This window comes from Acanthaster planci, linkage group LG06 (genome assembly GCF_054643075.1).
Source record: "Acanthaster planci isolate LZ-2023a linkage group LG06, COTS_SCS, whole genome shotgun sequence".
Classification (NCBI taxonomy): domain Eukaryota; kingdom Metazoa; phylum Echinodermata; class Asteroidea; order Valvatida; family Acanthasteridae; genus Acanthaster; species Acanthaster planci.
In genome coordinates this window covers 18,904,461-18,921,200 of record NC_141782.1, presented here as the reverse complement: position 1 = coordinate 18,921,200, position 16,740 = coordinate 18,904,461, and the positions used below count along the sequence as shown (strand labels likewise).

At 43.2% G+C, this 16,740-nt stretch overlaps 2 protein-coding genes across 2 annotated transcripts in view; both read left to right on the top strand.

Moving 5' to 3' along the window:
• Positions 1-14,392, top strand: part of LOC110983262 (uncharacterized) — a 30,826-nt gene extending 16,434 nt beyond the window's left edge. Inside the window, exons 13-16 of the mRNA XM_022242384.2 lie at positions 237-385; positions 9,905-10,043; positions 10,580-10,664; positions 11,201-14,392. Coding sequence (XP_022098076.2) covers positions 237-385; positions 9,905-10,043; positions 10,580-10,664; positions 11,201-11,399 — 572 coding nt within the window. The 3' untranslated portion in view covers positions 11,400-14,392. The remainder of the gene's footprint in view (positions 1-236; positions 386-9,904; positions 10,044-10,579; positions 10,665-11,200) is intronic.
• LOC147798918 (histamine H2 receptor-like) lies at positions 7,532-9,546 on the top strand. Its single transcript, XM_087137675.1, has one exon. The coding sequence runs from the start codon at positions 8,198-8,200 to the stop codon at positions 9,131-9,133; it is 936 nt and encodes a 311-aa protein (XP_086993801.1). The 5' UTR covers positions 7,532-8,197; the 3' UTR covers positions 9,134-9,546.
• Positions 14,393-16,740: the final 2,348 nt, after the last annotated feature.

Genomic DNA, 16,740 nt, shown 5'->3' with positions numbered 1-16,740 from the left:
GATGTGTAAAGTACTTTCCATCGGCTTCTTAACAAAGTGTGTGCTTCGCAATAACAAGTTTTCTCATAGTCCATGGGTCTTCAATTTTACTCAAATTGTCAAATTTCCGTTGTCTCCTGATGTGTACCAAATTTATTTTTGTTTTTTGTTGTGCTTAGACTGGACCTGAGCATTATTTACTAAGTCCCAGAGTGTTCGCACAATAAAGGAACTCAATATACTTTTTTGTCCATCAGCTGTGAGGTTCTTGGAATCCCGCGGAGCTGAAGTGGTCAGTATACAGATTCCGGAGCTGGAGGAGGCGAGAACGGCCCACCTCCTGACCATACTGTCCGAGATGAGATTCAACCAGCAGGAATCCTTCTGGAACCAGCTCGACGAGCAGGTAGGTGGGTGCTGGCATTCAGCATGAAAAAAAAAAAGTAAATCATTGACAAGGCCACGAGGGAAGTCTGGGTGCAAGACACTGTTTTCTCGATGATATTGTGGTGCACCAGTACCTTTTTTTGCACTGTTTGTCAGCAAATCTCCCAGGCAAACCAATCACACAATATTCAAGGAGGGGGTCTTCTCAGGGGTGCAGGAAGCTTTGGTCCTCCCTACCCCGTCCCCACACCCAAAAAAAGGTCCCCCCCTTTGACCCACTCTTCCGAATTCACCAGTGATGGTACACAGGTCAATGTCATACAGTGTACATTTAGCTCTGGTGGCAAAGCAAACGGCATTTCCTCCAATTTCATATTTATTTTGTGAAAACTTCATTTGTTTTCTCTTCGATACCGTAAATTCGCTGTTAATGAGGTGGAACTTGTCCACAGAGGTCAATCCTGGACATTATTCTCTCTGTGCTGTGCGTTTCCAATGCATGTGTATTGACCCAACAATCGCCTGTAAGAGTCACAGCATTTCTGTGCGTGTCCTTCTTTTGAATACGCTAATGTTGCCCAGGCACTAGTTTCTCTCCTGTTTTGTTCAAAACCTGTCGTAAAAGTTTTTTCAGCTGTGTCAAATAAAAGGAATGGAAATTTAACAATCTCCCTCGAGCCCTTTCAACCAAGGTGGTACGTACATATTACCATCTCCCCATTGAAAAAACCTGTCAGAGGCCACGCATTTCTTACTATTTTTAACAAACAAGAAAAACACACGTCACATTCTTGGTCTGAGGTCCCTGAGGTCTTCATTAAAGTTCTGTGGTCACTTTGTTGACTGAGAGGATTGTCTGGGGCATCGGTGTGCAGGAAAGACGTGTTCCTAGGGTTTAACGCATTGTGTAAACTACCAGTGGAAACCTACCAAATGTTGAGAATTGAAATCATTCAGGCTTACACAACCATCTCCGAGGTTTGAAATGCATAAAACAATAAGAGATGTTGAAATGAATTGTCAGTCAGTGCATACACGGAGGTCCATTTACAGTGTAATCTTGCTCTGCTGAGTATTGGACTCTGCCAAAGCATCACCTTATAATGCAACAGAGAGAGAGACAGTGTTCAAAATGAACGTTAATTGATATGAGATCAATAATTTTCTCATTCTTAACGTTTGCTTTTGTAGTTTTTGGTGAAGGATATTGATTTTTCGGTTAAGGTTTTATGTCTGAAAATGCTTTCTGTATTAAAGCTAACCACGTACATGTACTGTATTATGTACATGACATAATCACAGCTATGACTTTAGGATGGTTTTAGTATTGCATGTGTCAAAGTGCACTGTGTCACAGGAATCCATCACTAAACGTTGATGGATATCAAACCCCCTATCTTTTTAGCTCTTGCTTTTGATGACAAACAAAGACCGCCATTTTGTACATGGAGGAAGGACACAGAAGGAGTTACAACTCTGGCCTATCAAAGTGCTCGATGGTCATCGCCGCCCGGTCAGCGAACAATAATAAACATTCCAAAATGCCTGATTACTGCCTGCAGCTCAGCCGGACAAGTGGGGCCAGTAATATCGTAGCAATATTTGGGATGTTTTCTCGACAATTAACTACGATTTTTTTCTTTAGATTGTGATAGACTTTTCCATTATCCATACAATGATTGTAATTTTATTTTGTCACTCCAAAACAGCAGTTTTCAAAGTCTTTGTACGACTAGCCAATAACATGCACTACCACAGGACAGTTCAGTTCACTAAAACAAAATGGTCTGTTTCTGCACAAGGAGTGATCATGATATTTCATAAAATACCTGTTTGTGTGAATGCCGTAATAAAAATGCTTCAAATAAAACACCAACTTTTATAAACAACTTGGCTATTTATTTCCAAAATAAAGTCCACTCCCAGAAGAAAGTGTTCGATAAGGGCAATAACTGCACCTGAACACTTCGGGTACACAGCCTAATCAAAGCAAGTACGCAAGCGTTAAATTTGATGTTGTCAGATCCTACCAAGCACCAACGATGACATGAATATTCAACTTCCTATACTGCAGTACACGACATGTTATGGATGCAGATTACCAACGAAAAAATTGATGACCATAGGGTACAAAGGGGGCTTGTGGTTGGTGTTGCGTAGCAAGCGCTCATTTCGCTCTGGCTATGGACGTACCCAGGCATGCCAGAAAGGGTAATTGGCCAGATGTTATCATGGTGCTATTTAATAGCTCCATGATGTTATAGCCCGGGCAGTTAAAACTCCTTTTGTGCCCTTCCTCCGTGACTATATGAGTGGCCATAGTTTGCCAAATTATTGTTTTTGGTTTGGTACTCATGGCCACCCATAGTTTTGCCAAAGGTCAATTTACTTACTGGATAGCACATGGAGGCTGTCTTTGTTTTCCCAGTTTTTTTCCAGACCAGCTAGGTAAAAATTTCACATAGGCCGATTACGGCGGGTATGTTGTCTCCCTGATGTCGCTCAGGAGATTTGTTGTCAAGATATTTAGTTGATGTTCCCCGATTGAAAGTGGCATTAAGACTTCATTTCTGATCAACGGAGAAAAGGGTGACAAAAACGCCTGCGTTCCTGCACCGCTTTTGTTGGACCTGAAATCTGAAACTTTTTCATTTTATCTGGTCAGGCAGATTGATTGGTTTGGTAATTGCTTATTTGTGAACAACTTAGTTTTAGTTTTCATTCCTGTGTGTTATACACGTATCAAGTTCTCTCTGCAATGCCATTCAGTTTTGCCGAATTCTTATGTTTCAAAATATCCGGCGTCTCGTCTCTCAAAGAGACAGTTTAAGCACGAGATACAAGGAGATCATACATATATTTTGAGGGTTGACTATGAAAAAATCCTTGATGTCTGCCAGCTTATATTTATAGGTGAACATGCGCGTGAGTCAGTCAGTTTTGTGAGATTATCTGACTGTGCAGACGTCAAGACAGGCTCGGGCATGACGCCCGGATCAAGTATTCACCTGTCTGCATTTGAAATTTTTATAATCCCCGTGAGCTAAATGTCAGTTTGCCGGTCTCTTTTTATGTGAATTGCCATATGCAAAACAACTTATATTGCTGTCTGGGTCGTTAGAAACCAAGCTTTTACTGCCTTTTAGCTGGAAACAAAGAAATACGCTATTCTAAGCACCTGCGATAGGAATCTGAAAAAGTAGAAGGTACTTAGCAGTTTCTTTGTGACGTAAGAAGTTCTTCCCGCGCGCTTCATCAGCCACGAGTGGAGGCGAAACTGCGGCAGGTACTCATTAAAATGCCAGCTAACCCAAAGGAATTCCAAGTTGAATGTGCGGGTCCCATTGTGACCAAAGAGGGACGAGCGGCTGAGCTCTGTATTGTTCCACCGTAGGTTCATTATCCCAGCTCGGTGTGGGGGTTTAGCACTGTGAGGGTTTAACTTGAAAATCGGCCCACGGGAGCCGAGAGCAATCAGAGTGCCGGTGACCTAAATTGATCCTTTGAGAGCTCTCTCAATTCACGAATGGGATCTTTAAGGGTGTGGAGAAGTCATGTCACCCCCCCCCCCATCGTGTTGTATAAGCTAAGAGGCTTGCGTCACTTGGGTGAACTGTTGTTCATCACGGAGCCTGACAGTTGAAGAGATTTCCGCAGTAGAGTCGTCTTTCTGAACTTGTTTTCATAGGCATATTTGATGTACCAAAGACTCTACTTGGTAGTTGCTGCACAAGTCATTCTAGAAGGATGAACGTTTCAGTACTGGATCCAGCGGGTTTATCATCAGCCCCGTCTTGGTCTCCATTTGGCGTCGCCCTCCGTACATCCATCATCGCCTTCCTCGGGGTGGTGAGCGTTGCTGGCAACAGCTTCTGTGTCGCCGTGACTCTCCATGTCACCGTCGCAGCTGACAGCACCAAAGTGCTGTTGGTGACGCGGGCCGTGTACGACCTGTTGGTCGGGGTCCTTGTGCTCTGCATGGCAGTCGTTTCCGCCTTGGACGAGTGGCCCTTTGGCCTCCTGGGATGCCAGCTGTTCACAGTCATTGTCCTCGCGATCTTCCTCATGTCGGTGTCATCCGTTGTTTTTCTCAATGTGGAGCGGTACATCGCGATCACCCGACCGTATAAGTTCCCCGTCTGGTGTTCGAGACGCCGTACCACCACCCTTGTGCTAGTTGCCTCGGCTGTCAGCTTGTGCATGGCCGTGCTCATGCTTGTTGCGGCAGGGATTTCAGTACAGTATTATCCGCCTTCAGGGTGCTGCTTCTTCGCGGTTGACAAATTCGCGGACACATTCAACCTGTTGCTCGTGGACTTGGTGCCTGTGGTGACGATGATTTGTGTCTATCGTCGCTTGATTCGAATCAGTCGGCGTCACATGGAGCGAGTGACCCGCCACGAGGCCAATGCCAATGGCCATGAGGATAAAGCCCTACGGTCCTTCCTTGTCGTCACCATAAGCTACGGCGTCTGCTACACGCCCTTCCTAATGACCAGAATATTGGAATCGTACGCCGGATCTATCATTCCACCGTGGTTCATGTTGTTTACAGTGGTGTTTGTATATTGCAACAGCACACTCAACGTGTTTATATATTGCCTCTTTAATCATTCCTACCGTCAGACTGCCAAGAAAATGGCGTTGAGGATGTTGAGATATTCTGCACATCAGATTGTACCGCTAAACACTTAAAGTATATAGACCAAATTCCAGTCACGTTGTCGCGCTCATGTGTGATGCACTCTTGAACTTGAGCATGCGCATTCTGGGATCCGTCTGCACGTGTGACTTGCGTGCGAGTTTTAAAGTAATGGTTTTAAGCTCTGAACGCCAAACTAGAATGACCATGGAGGTAGAATGACACGCGTCTAACTTCAGATTACAAGTGACACGTCAGATGCAGCCTATCTATCAAAAAGGTGTTAACAATGCATACGTGTGTATAGTTTCGTTAGGGTTATATATTGTCTGGCAGTACGGTGCACATGTTGCCCACTTTGATCATGTTATTGCCTTGAAAAAGCAACGTGGTACATTATATTAAATGTACAGGGGAACGCTACTATAACAAGGTTTTCCTTGGGACTTCATGGACAACCTTATAATAGTTGCCTTGTATTATTTGTAATGGAAAACAAACTTGCTTGTGATCTAAATATTTCCTTGCTATAGCTATGACTTTGTGTTTCAGTGCTTTTGTCTGTGTTCGACTGTACATTACTAAGAAGTGTGAAGAATGTAGAGGTTCTTGCCCTTAGGTTATAAATGTGTTATCTGTGGAACTTAAGTGTTGTTCAGTGTGACAAACCACCAAACGAGAATGTGCCATCAATGTGTCAAAATGTGATACCGACTGGTTCCGATTTTCTGGAGTATCGGGCTCCTTTTTTTGAATCAATTAGTTAGAAATTGCACAAATTGGGCCCCAAAAATTGCCAATGACTAAGTGTTATCTAAAGCATCTGTTGGGCACGAATAGTAGATTTGCATGATTGCTGAAACTCATTGCGCTTTCGTCATCCGGGAATACGTGACGTCAGCAATGTTGTCCAGGATCGACTGATTGGGCAGCGCGATCGACCGACAGCGCAGTCCTACCGATCGCGCCCAACGTGTACCTTAGCCAAAAGTTATAAAGCAGTGCATTGTTCCAAGTGGCTCCATGAAATACATGGCCAGGTCTGTTAGCGAATTTGATAGGATGGACGATACTTGAAACGACATCGATTTCCGTCCATATCATAATTATGTCCTGTTTCTAAAGGGCCTGTCGCACCTCGACGATTTAGCCAGCGTATGCCGACACGTCGTCGCGACGTATGAAAAAAACTCAGTGAATACGCTGGCGTACGTGGAATAAGTTATGGATAACTTATAAGTTAAGAGCACGCCGAAGCACGCTGGTATGCGTCGTAGGACGGCGAGGTCGTTGACAAGTTTTGTGCATTCATAAATTTGTCGATGTATGCCAGTGTATGGCTCATATGACCCGCATTACACGGGCCGTAAGTTGCAAGTATAACTATGGAATCGTCGACACACGTCCACACTCGCTACTCGTGAGTTACTCGAAAGTCGAAATACGTCGAGATAATGTCTAGCGTACCCAAAACTTATTTCTAACCTGAGTAACGTGCTTTGAACCTATGTGTAACTTATATCGAACTTGTCTCCAACGCATATTGACGTATGTAGACGTATATCGTATTGACATGTTCCAGACGACCACGGAACTTACTGAACGTGTTTCTAACTTTATAAGTTATCTATATGTATAAGTTATCGAAACGTTCTATGTAAGTTACCAATGTTTTGCACGTGTATACGTCCAACTCGTTATGAATACGCTATATAAATGCCCCAAACTGAAAATACGTGTAATACCGATAGTTCAGCGTTTCTTCGTACGCACGTCGGCATACGCTGGCTAGATTTTCAAGGTGTGTGAGGGCCTTGAGGGTCAATCCTATAAACTAATGCAAAAACATACCTCAGCCCTCTTTGTTGGACCATGTAACAAAATATAATGCTAGGGTTTACTGTGAAACATGAAGCTTTTAGCAGGAGGAATTTATTCACAATTATACTTCGCAGGTGAATGAGAGAAAAATCTCAAAGATACGATCAGTCTTAAACACCTCACGTAAAAATGTTCTGTCTGATCTACAACCATCGTTAACTTTGACTTGAATTTTACCACGGGCCTTGTCTTTTAGCTGATTAGTTATGATTCGTGATCATCGAGATTTGGCTGAGATCAGTATTCAGGGTTTTAATTCTTCTAATTTTTCAACGACATCCTACCCGGTGGAATTTGCATTTAATCAGAGGCCCTTCGGACTTGGCAGTTATGACAGGAACCTTGTTTTATCAGAAACGAAAACAATGAAAAACATATTAATGCCACATAAAAAAGTCCCTCTTGTAAGTAGAATCTTGTAAAACAGTGCTCTGTATATGAAAGATTGATTTGAAACTTGTTTCTCCTGCCATTGAGCTTTGAAATAAAGTTAAACCTTTCCCTCTACAGTTCTGTGTTCCCGTTCCATTATCTTTTGTTAACAGTTTGAATGACGTGGTAGACCAAATCGCCGCAGTCTTCGTTCGCGACAGTGGGCAAGAGAAGCGTCTGTCCTTGAATGCTAAAATTTCCGCAAGGTTTAATTCCCAAACAATAACTAAAGGCATTAAATTATGCATAATGTGTTTTGCTGGACGGTCATAAATGGAGAATGTGAGTCCTCATCAATCAATTGTGGCGCTTGAAAGGATAAGAAGGGATGGCAAATGAAAATTACATTGCCTCAGTAAATAGAGGGTGCCATTTGAGCCCGGCCATTTGGACCATTACTAATGCTGCCTGTTTACCCATTGGGTTAAGCACTCTATGTTGACAGTGACAGCGAAAGAGCTTATATTACTGGTACATTGTAATTAGCTACCAGACACCAACCCATTATGGTCAAGGGTACCTAAGAAACGGGCTGGAAATGGTGTGTTCTGACTTCAGTTTCGAGCTGTCTGTTATGAGGTGGACCGTCCGAGACCAATCGATGGAATATCTTAACCATTCTTTGTATGGTGCAAAGGGAAAGTGGTTACAAGTTTTGTGAATATTGAAGTTGGAGAACAGGAGTGACTGCAGCGTACTGTTGGAGCAAATATTCATGACGAAATTTGCCTCTGCTTGACTGCTGGAAAAAAAACATTTAGGGATCAAGGAAATGTACATGTGGACGTGTGTGTACGTCTGAGATCATTTTCTTTCTCTGCATGTTTACAACTTAGATTGAGTTTGCATTTCTTCTGGATATTTGGAGGAGTCGAAATGAACAGTTCATCTGCAGAGCCTTCTGACCTGTCGCCATTTCTCATCGGCCTCCGCACCGCTTTCATCACCTGTCTCGGTGTTCTTATCTTGACCGGGAACCTTCTCTCCGTTGCCGTCACTCGCCAAGTCACAGACCTGGCAGAGAGCACAAAGTTCCTGATGATAACCCTGGCGGTGTCGGGTCTCCTCATCGGGTTGTCGACTTCTCTTGGCGTCGCGGCCTCGACCCTGGACCGGTGGCCCCTCGGCATGCTGTCCTGCAGACTGGCCACGGTCTGGACAACGACGATATTCCTCATCTCGTCGCTTGCGGTCGTCTTCCTAAATCTGGAGCGGTACATCGCCGTCACCCGGCCGTACAAGTTTCCAGTGTGGTGCACCCGACGCCGCGTCTTCATTCTCGTATTTGTGGCCGCGGTGGTTTCCTTGTTCGGCGCTTTGGGTATTCAGTTCGCGTTCGGCATACCTGTGAAGTATTACAGATCCTCATCCCTCTGTTTTCTCGGCCAGAGCACCAAGTATGGCGATGCGCTGGCGCTTGTACTGTTGGACATTCTGCCGGTGTCGATCATGACGTTGGTTTATGTCCGCCTGATCAAAATCAGCCGAGAGCACGCCCGACGATTAGGTGGGGACAACCAGAACGAGGGGAGAGGTCTCCATGACAACCGAGCGCTGAAGGCATTTCTTACGGTCACGCTCACATTTGCCGTGTGCTTCACGCCGTTACTTGTCTACAGAAACGTGGAATCCTTTGCGGGGGTTAGTCTGCCGGGCTGGGTGGAGTTCGTGGCCATGTGGCTGACCTTTGCCAACAGCGCCTTCAATGTCTTCATCTACTGTCTGTTCAAGCATTCTTACCGTCACAAAGCGAAAGAGATTATCAAGCGACTGCTGTCTTGTAGAAATTCTGTTGAACCTGTGTTAACCTAAGGTGCCTTTGCAACGCCAAGGCTAAGTGCCAAAAAGCCCGACACATATTTAATAGTAATTACCTCACGTGCAATGGATAGTGTGTTGCAAACTAACCAGCTTTGTTTGCTCCGATTTCACGACTCAGAAGCCTTTGACTCGTTTCATTCTCTGTGCTTAGCTTGGCTCCAACTCAGCCTTGTCACGATTGATGCCCTTCAGTACCTTTATTTGAAAGTTTGTGAAGAATGCGTTTTTCTTTCTTCTACAAGTCTGCATTTCTCATATCGTAAAACGTTACCTAAATGTTGGTTAGCCTTAATCGAATCAAAGCACATATCAAACTCTCTCTGTACATTAGCATGTTCAAGTCAATATATCACCAGTTATCAAGCTTAGAAATATTGTAATAAATTTGACTAAGTCTTCTCTCAGATCTTGCTTATTCTCTTGATGTCTTAGAAAAACAACCATTAAACAGATAGGCTTTCTCTGATAGCATTGACAAACAACACCAGCTTCCTCTGTGAGATGTACCGAATCCTCACATTCATGTATATGAATTGCCAGAAGCATCATATGGCGTCAGAGCTCGTGGAAACAGGAAGAACTAAGACAAGACCTGAAGAAAGCCTCATTAATGAGGATGGATTTCGAGTCTCAACAAGGCTTTTGGACAATTTTTAACTGCAGTTCCATTGAGAACTGTTTCGTCTCTTCAGCAAATCATTCACAAGTCTGAGTTAAAACTTCTAAAATGAAACCTTCTGTATATTTTTTGCCTCCTGACAGTATTTTGAGAATGCAGCTTTAATGTCCATGATCGAAAGCATGACGATAACGGATTTTCTCCAGGCGCAACAGCAGAAGACGCGAACCATCACTTTTCTGAAGGAAATCTTCAAACAAGCGGATGTTATCTTGACCCCTGGTAAACAGAGACAAAGAAAAACCTATTACAAAAGGAGGGAGGTAGACAGGATTGATGCGGAGTTTTGGAGAGTTGCATAAAAATGATTCTTCTTTGAAACCTTATTCTGAGTGCAACGCTGGACATTGCATTTTCCCCAGTTGGTAGTCAATGTATTTTGTTTGTCACTTAATTTAAACTGGTCTGCCTGAGTATCGTTGCTAAGTAAGTTGACATGTTACGATGGGCAAAATAGGCTCAAAGTTGTGTGGCTCTATTTGTTTTTTAAACAGGCGGGAGGGGGCTGTACCAACTTTAGAAATGATAATTATGAGGCATTTAAATCTAACCGAATTTTGATTTGTTGCAAAGGTTTTGAGAAGTGAAAAAAAACCATTCGGGGGTAAGTAACTAATTTGGGGAGTGGTTGGAAACAGAATTTTGATTCTTCTCATGTAATGAGGCGTCATTGGAGACTAGTCACATAGCAAGTGATTCGGAATAGATCTATGTGTATAAATCCACAATTTGCTGAAGTTTAGGTTCCCCTTGTGCAGGTTGTGCCGTTCTAGCCCCCAAAATCAATCCAGTTTATCTCAAAGAAGGCTTCACCGACACGAAACTGACTACAGATATTATGAGGTAAGGATGCTTTGGACACTTTGCAAGTGTTAAACGATTTCCCAGTCTTTTTCCTATTCTCGTAATAGGTCGATCGCACCCACTAAATCACGTGACCTATATAGTGGGTATCAATCCCACAGCAACGTGTGTTTTGAGCGTTGTTTACAAACAATACAGCCAAGTTACAGTATAGTACCCAGCACATCAGTAGTCCGAGTATGGTGCCCACTGCCGGCTTTGTACTTGTGAAACGCTTTTGGTGGACGCCGTGTTGGTTGACATTTAATACCCACTATAGGTCACGTGACTTAACCGGGCGCAATCGGTCTATCAAAACAAAATCCTTTTGTCAACACGCATCCGAAAGTGTTGCCACTGGATGGAAGCACCATATGCATGCTGGAAAAATCTCTTTTGATTAGAATTGTCGCTCAGAGAAGAACCGATGGCTTTCAGTCGACATTTAAGGAAGAAGTTTTAGCCCCGCCCTCAGCAGCTCTGTTTCTAACGTAGAGCCACACGTGCTTTTACCGTGTTTCCTTTTTCCCCACCAGATACGCGTTCCTGGCCAACTTCACCGGTCTGCCCGCCCTGGTCGTGCCCGTTGGCTACAGCATGCAGGGCCTGCCGATTGCCCTGCAGATCCAAGGGGCCTGGTGGCAGGAGAGCAAGGTGCTGCGGGTGGGCCGAGTCGCCGAGGAGTTCCTGGAGCACGTCCGGAAGCCCCAGGCCCACTTCCAAATACTGGACTAGGGCATAGATGTGGAAATTGATCAGAGAAAAGAGGATGAAAACAAGTTTTGTATGAAAAACAATCCCCCAGAATTTTCCCCCATTCCACTGCTGACAGATTGTCAGTTTGCCGCTGACCAGTACTTGCCCACCTCCCATCATGGAGACGCCCATGGTCATAGAGCCACTTTAAATCAATAGAGCTTATTCTCGCTTCCAAACTTGAAAAGTTCACTGGCGCCAAGATCCATAAAAAAAAAACATGTCGTATAATTATAAGAAAACAAAAAAACCCAGCAAACGTAGTGCTAGGGTTAGGCAATAAGAGTACTCAATTTGAAATTGATCTTATCAATTGTGTACCGACTACTCACGAAAGGAGCAGTATACTACTAACACGGTCGCGTGTGAAACGATGTTTTTTCAAGATGCTTCCATTTCAACATGAATCACTCTCCTGGGCTGAAGTTTTGACCGAATGACCCCTTATGAGAAACACTTCAATTTGCGACAGATTCTTACACATTAAAAATTTCTCCTTTTTGAGCGATTTCCAAATATCAGCTTCGTGAAATCCTTGTGGAGACCTATACACCTTGTGAAATTCATGTAGAGCGGTCACTCGCGTAATGTGAATGGCCTTTCACTCCAGCGATGATTCAGTTTGGAACTTTCTACCGGGTGTCACTGTTGGTGAATCCGCCACAGCAGGAAGCGAGGCCTTCAGCTCATGAGCACGTGATCTTGAGCATTATTAATCTGGTTCTTCTGGTTTATTGTTTCCCTAATCACTTTTCAAGAAATTGTGAGTCTGCGCGTTTTTGTCCTTATTGTACAAGACTAGCGGGCACCGATTCGCAGTGTTCCTCGGCAATTTTATTTAAAAAAGTCTCAAATTTTGATTGTTTTCCAGGCACCCTTGACATTGCCAACTGCATCCAAACCATTGTAATGCAGATTGATGCTGAATGTAGGTTTCAATGTTGCTGTGATGTGCATTTCCTCGTTATGTATAATCATTTTGGTTTTCTCGTGTAGTGTGTCGCTGGGGTCTAACCCGATTTAGGAAGAACCCCCCAAAAATACTAACAAACAGTCCAGTTCGACAAAATAAGTAATCAAATATTCAGAAACAGAAATGGTGTGTCAGCAGCGATTCCAATCCGATGCAGAAAAGGAGAGCGAGGCACTGTACACCAGAGCAAGGAATGGAAGGCCTCACCCTTGCACAAAACCCATCACCTCCGGCCAGGCTATTGCCCTCTACATTGTTTTATCTCAAATAAGAAAACCATGCCTGACACGGGGGCCGCACCACAGAGGGTAAATCGAAAAAAGAAATATGCTGAGGCGGCATGTCCACCCTGAGAAACGGTAGACTTGCCCTAGTCATATACAAATTGATAAAATCGTGGCAAATTTTGGGGTAATTTGGGGGGTATGACAAGTGTAATCTGTAGTCATTAAAACCTGTGACATTTTATCCATTCCTATTAGTCAAGAGCCCATCTCCTGGCCGATTTTAAACGCTTAAATAAAGCACTGGCTGGCTGATAATAAAAACACTCTCCCAGTGTCCATGAGGTTAAGACTCGTGTGAAATCGGGTCCCTGTTCCTAAGTAGTTGATTGAGCGTTCACAACCCTCACTTGTGCATGCGCAAAACTACAGTGAGTCCGCATTGTGAGGATGCTCGATATACATGCACACGACACACGGGCTGTTAGCGTTCTTGGCCAGTATGTGCTATTCGCAAGGATGTCATTACTACTTGCAAGAGGCGCATACCGTAACATGGCTGGAGAGATGCCAGGGGAAAAGAAGTAAAACTGTTCGACGAAATCGTTGAAAATTTATCTTTTTTTTAACTGTTTAAATTTGATTTTCTGAGTCTAAAGCTTTTTATGAACGGGAATAAATGCATGTGCTGGTTGCATGGCCTGAAATGTCCTGAGCCACAGGCAAGGGACATAAATCAGCGTCCACGCGTCTTAGCAAATTATTTAGTCTCCTAGTGGAGTTCAGTTGGTTTTGTTTTTGTTCTGTAAATCATCGGTGTGATGTAGTTGTCATACATTTGGCTATATACTAGGAATGGTTTTGTGTGAAGTAATTTGGGCAATTTGAAAAGATTTTTCAGAATATTTTCGCATATACATATATATTATGTATATTAACCTAATGTAATCATATCGGTGCGCGTGTTTATGGGAATTCATTCTATTCTGAAATTTATTCTCAAGTATAAAATTAAAAGCCTTCTAGTTATGATTTAGATTTTATAAGTGCATGTACTGTACAAGAGCTTCTGACGCTTTTTCACAAAATATTTGAACTCAATCTGTGGTGCGTATTCTATCAATTTCAAAGTTGAAGACTGTTCCTTTGAGTAGAGCATAATGTATAATTTGGCTTCCTTTTGCTGCACTAATCAAGACAACGAAACGTTCAGAGAGAGATCCACGCATTCTCAATATCATGGTTGAATGTCATGGCTGTCGATCTTTTCACTAATAAATTCATGATTAATGTAATTAATTTTCCTGTGCTCACGAGACTAAGCGGGAAAATTTTCCCGCTTAGTCTCGTGCGCACAGGAAAATTCACGATTGTAAAGTCTCTTTACAGAGCACTAAAATGCCGCTTAGATTAGAATCTAATAGCAAAAACGATTTAATGAGATTTTCTGAATAAAAATTGGACAAAGCCGGGAAAACTGAGAGAAAAATGATCAAAATCGCACTCCTGTACATTTTCAACGTCCCTTGCCGCCCAAACCATTTTTGCGCATGCATGCATAATTATGAATTTATTAGTGAAAAGGCTTATTGAGGGGATTCAACACTGAACAGTTATTTCCAGGTTGCTTTATACACTGATCTTGGAAAGACGGTTATACGGTAATGTTCATCCAGTGACTGGACGTCAACATTTGGAATATCAGCCATTAAAAAGGGGATCAGTTGGTGTGATATTAAAGGAAAGTGCATGTTTTCAAAGATTTGCGCGACAAACTCGTGCAGGCTGTGGGTTATTATGTGAACACCAAAAACAGAATCAAAGAATTACTTACTTGAGACGATGATCCTCGGTTATTTTCCTGATTCCTCAGTTGGAAGCCACTCTGCGTTTCTGTTTGGAATTCTAAATGATAGGAATCGTTGCGGGGAAAAAGTCTTAGGCCACGTTCAAAAATGTTTAGCGCCTCCCGCTTCCTTTTTGAAGCATTTTGTATTTATTTGTGATAATAAAGCACAGGATAATGCAATAATAAATCAACAACATAAGAATAAGGGGAACGAAAATGCCAATCCACCGGGAAATGGAATACATAGCCCAGTACGGGTCGGAGTCTCCAAATGTAGGCTCTGTTGGTCACTTTCCACATGATGCAGTCGACCATGTTGTATCCCAGCATAGTGCCTTCGTGGTTGCGCGTGCCCTAGTCTTGGTTTCAAGGCTCAAATTTCCCGTTGTTATTCCTCAATCACGTATACTTACCCCTTTCACTTTGTGCGTATGCGCTGGAATTCGTCAAAGTCTTGGTCACTTTCTGTTGCTTCTTAAAATGGCGACGCCAGCCAGCAAACGACTATACCAAAATCTGTCGTCCGCGTGGTGTAAAAGGTTGCTCAATTTCTACCAGAGAAATATAGTCAGGCTTCAGATTTCATTTTTGTGATGTGTTTCTTGGTAATCATAAGTGACATTGGGGAGAAAATTGTGTGAAAATCGTCTGTGTACGTTACATTTTCAAACGTAAGAAAAGGGCATTTTAAATTTAAAATCGGAATTTTGAATTGTTCTCCAGTTTTTCCACGCATGCTTCGTATTTTGGTAATTGAAAGAGTGTTTGAAAAAGAATTGCGAATTGTCCGTTAGTTTTATCAATGTCAGGGTGCATTCCACTAAATGGAATGCGGTTACAGGGCGTTATATGCAGGCGAGCCACTCTCATTTGAAGTCAGAAAAGTGTCAATCAATAAGCGCCCTCTGTAGTTTGAATTAATCCACTCCGGCTAAAATGCAAAGGTCTTATTGGACTATGGACGCCTGGGAACATGGTTACAGCTGCAAATTAGCCTTTTGCGAGTTAAATTTGAATAGAATACACTGAGTTCTTTAAATTCACGTGAACATAACAGGTTGAATTCTCCGTTCTAAAGACGCTGTTGGTGTATACCCTTTTCACCCACATGACTTAAGTAAACAATACCACCACGTGTGCACCGCCTTGGCCACGGTGGTCCCATTATATTCCTACGGGCAGCTTCAACCGCGTGCAAGCGCACGTGCGAACGCTACATGTTTGACTGGTTTATGTTGAATTGGTAGATTACCATCACAACACAGCATAGGTCCAGCACGATCGTGACATCACCGGGAAAAGGTCTATACTTTGTGGTTCGGGGCAAGCTTTTGCTTAGTTACATAAGAGACGCCTTGCATCAATACCACTGTCTTCAATGGATAATAAGGGCCCAAAGGAACCAGCCCACTCCAGGGATGGTTGTCGCTTGCAAATTGGATGACTAATATGCAAACTGCGTGTATCATGTGTGAGACTTCAAATGTGTTCAGTTCTTTTGTCTGGCATGTCTCATTCATTATGTGTCTTTGAAACCTTTCACATTGTTTGGCTAGCCGGCCGGCGGGCGATCGAGGAGTGTTCCAGTTCATCAGAGTTTCAGCAAAGTCACAAGCAACATTGTATTCGAGTGGATGTGACTAGCACTGTTATTGCCGCCGATCTAATGAAAGGATTTAAGAAAGAGCTTTTGATGGAGTCGACAACACTGCTTCGTTGGCAGTGTCAAGAATTACTGATGACAGAAAATGAGAGATGTACATGTATATGAAAACTAAACCACCAACTATTTATATCTTTTAATTTGAGGCAGAAGAGAGGTTATAGATGTACTTTGTGTGGGGGAGATGTTAAATTTTAATTACAGGTTTTACCCTTAGATTACCCAACGTAATACTCGGTGCTTGTCCAAGAGCTTGCCAACAAATTCACAAGCTTACTCGGGTGGGACTCGGACCGGCCAGCCAACACCAGCAAGCTCTGTGGTCGAGTGATTAAGACGTCTGCACTAGATTGTAGGAGGTCGTGGGTTTGAGTCCCGCCCAAGTAAGTTTGTGAATTTTTTTCGCAAAGTCTCGGACAAGCATTGAGTATACAATGCGTATAAATATATACCCCGGGTAAGGGCAAAACCTTTCATTAAAATTAACGGGCTATAGAGTTTTTAGCAAACGGTCGCGTTCGAATAGTTTCCTGAGATGACTCTGGTTCAGCCTCGCCGCTATGCACAGTCTTCCTCGTCTGACACGGTAAACACGGCCCCACTCCAGGGTG

What these genes read in the sequence shown, in the direction of transcription:
- LOC147798918 (XM_087137675.1), top strand. Translation starts at nt 8,198, where the DNA reads ATGAACAGTTCATCTGCAGAGCCTTCTGACCTGTCGCCATTTCTCATC.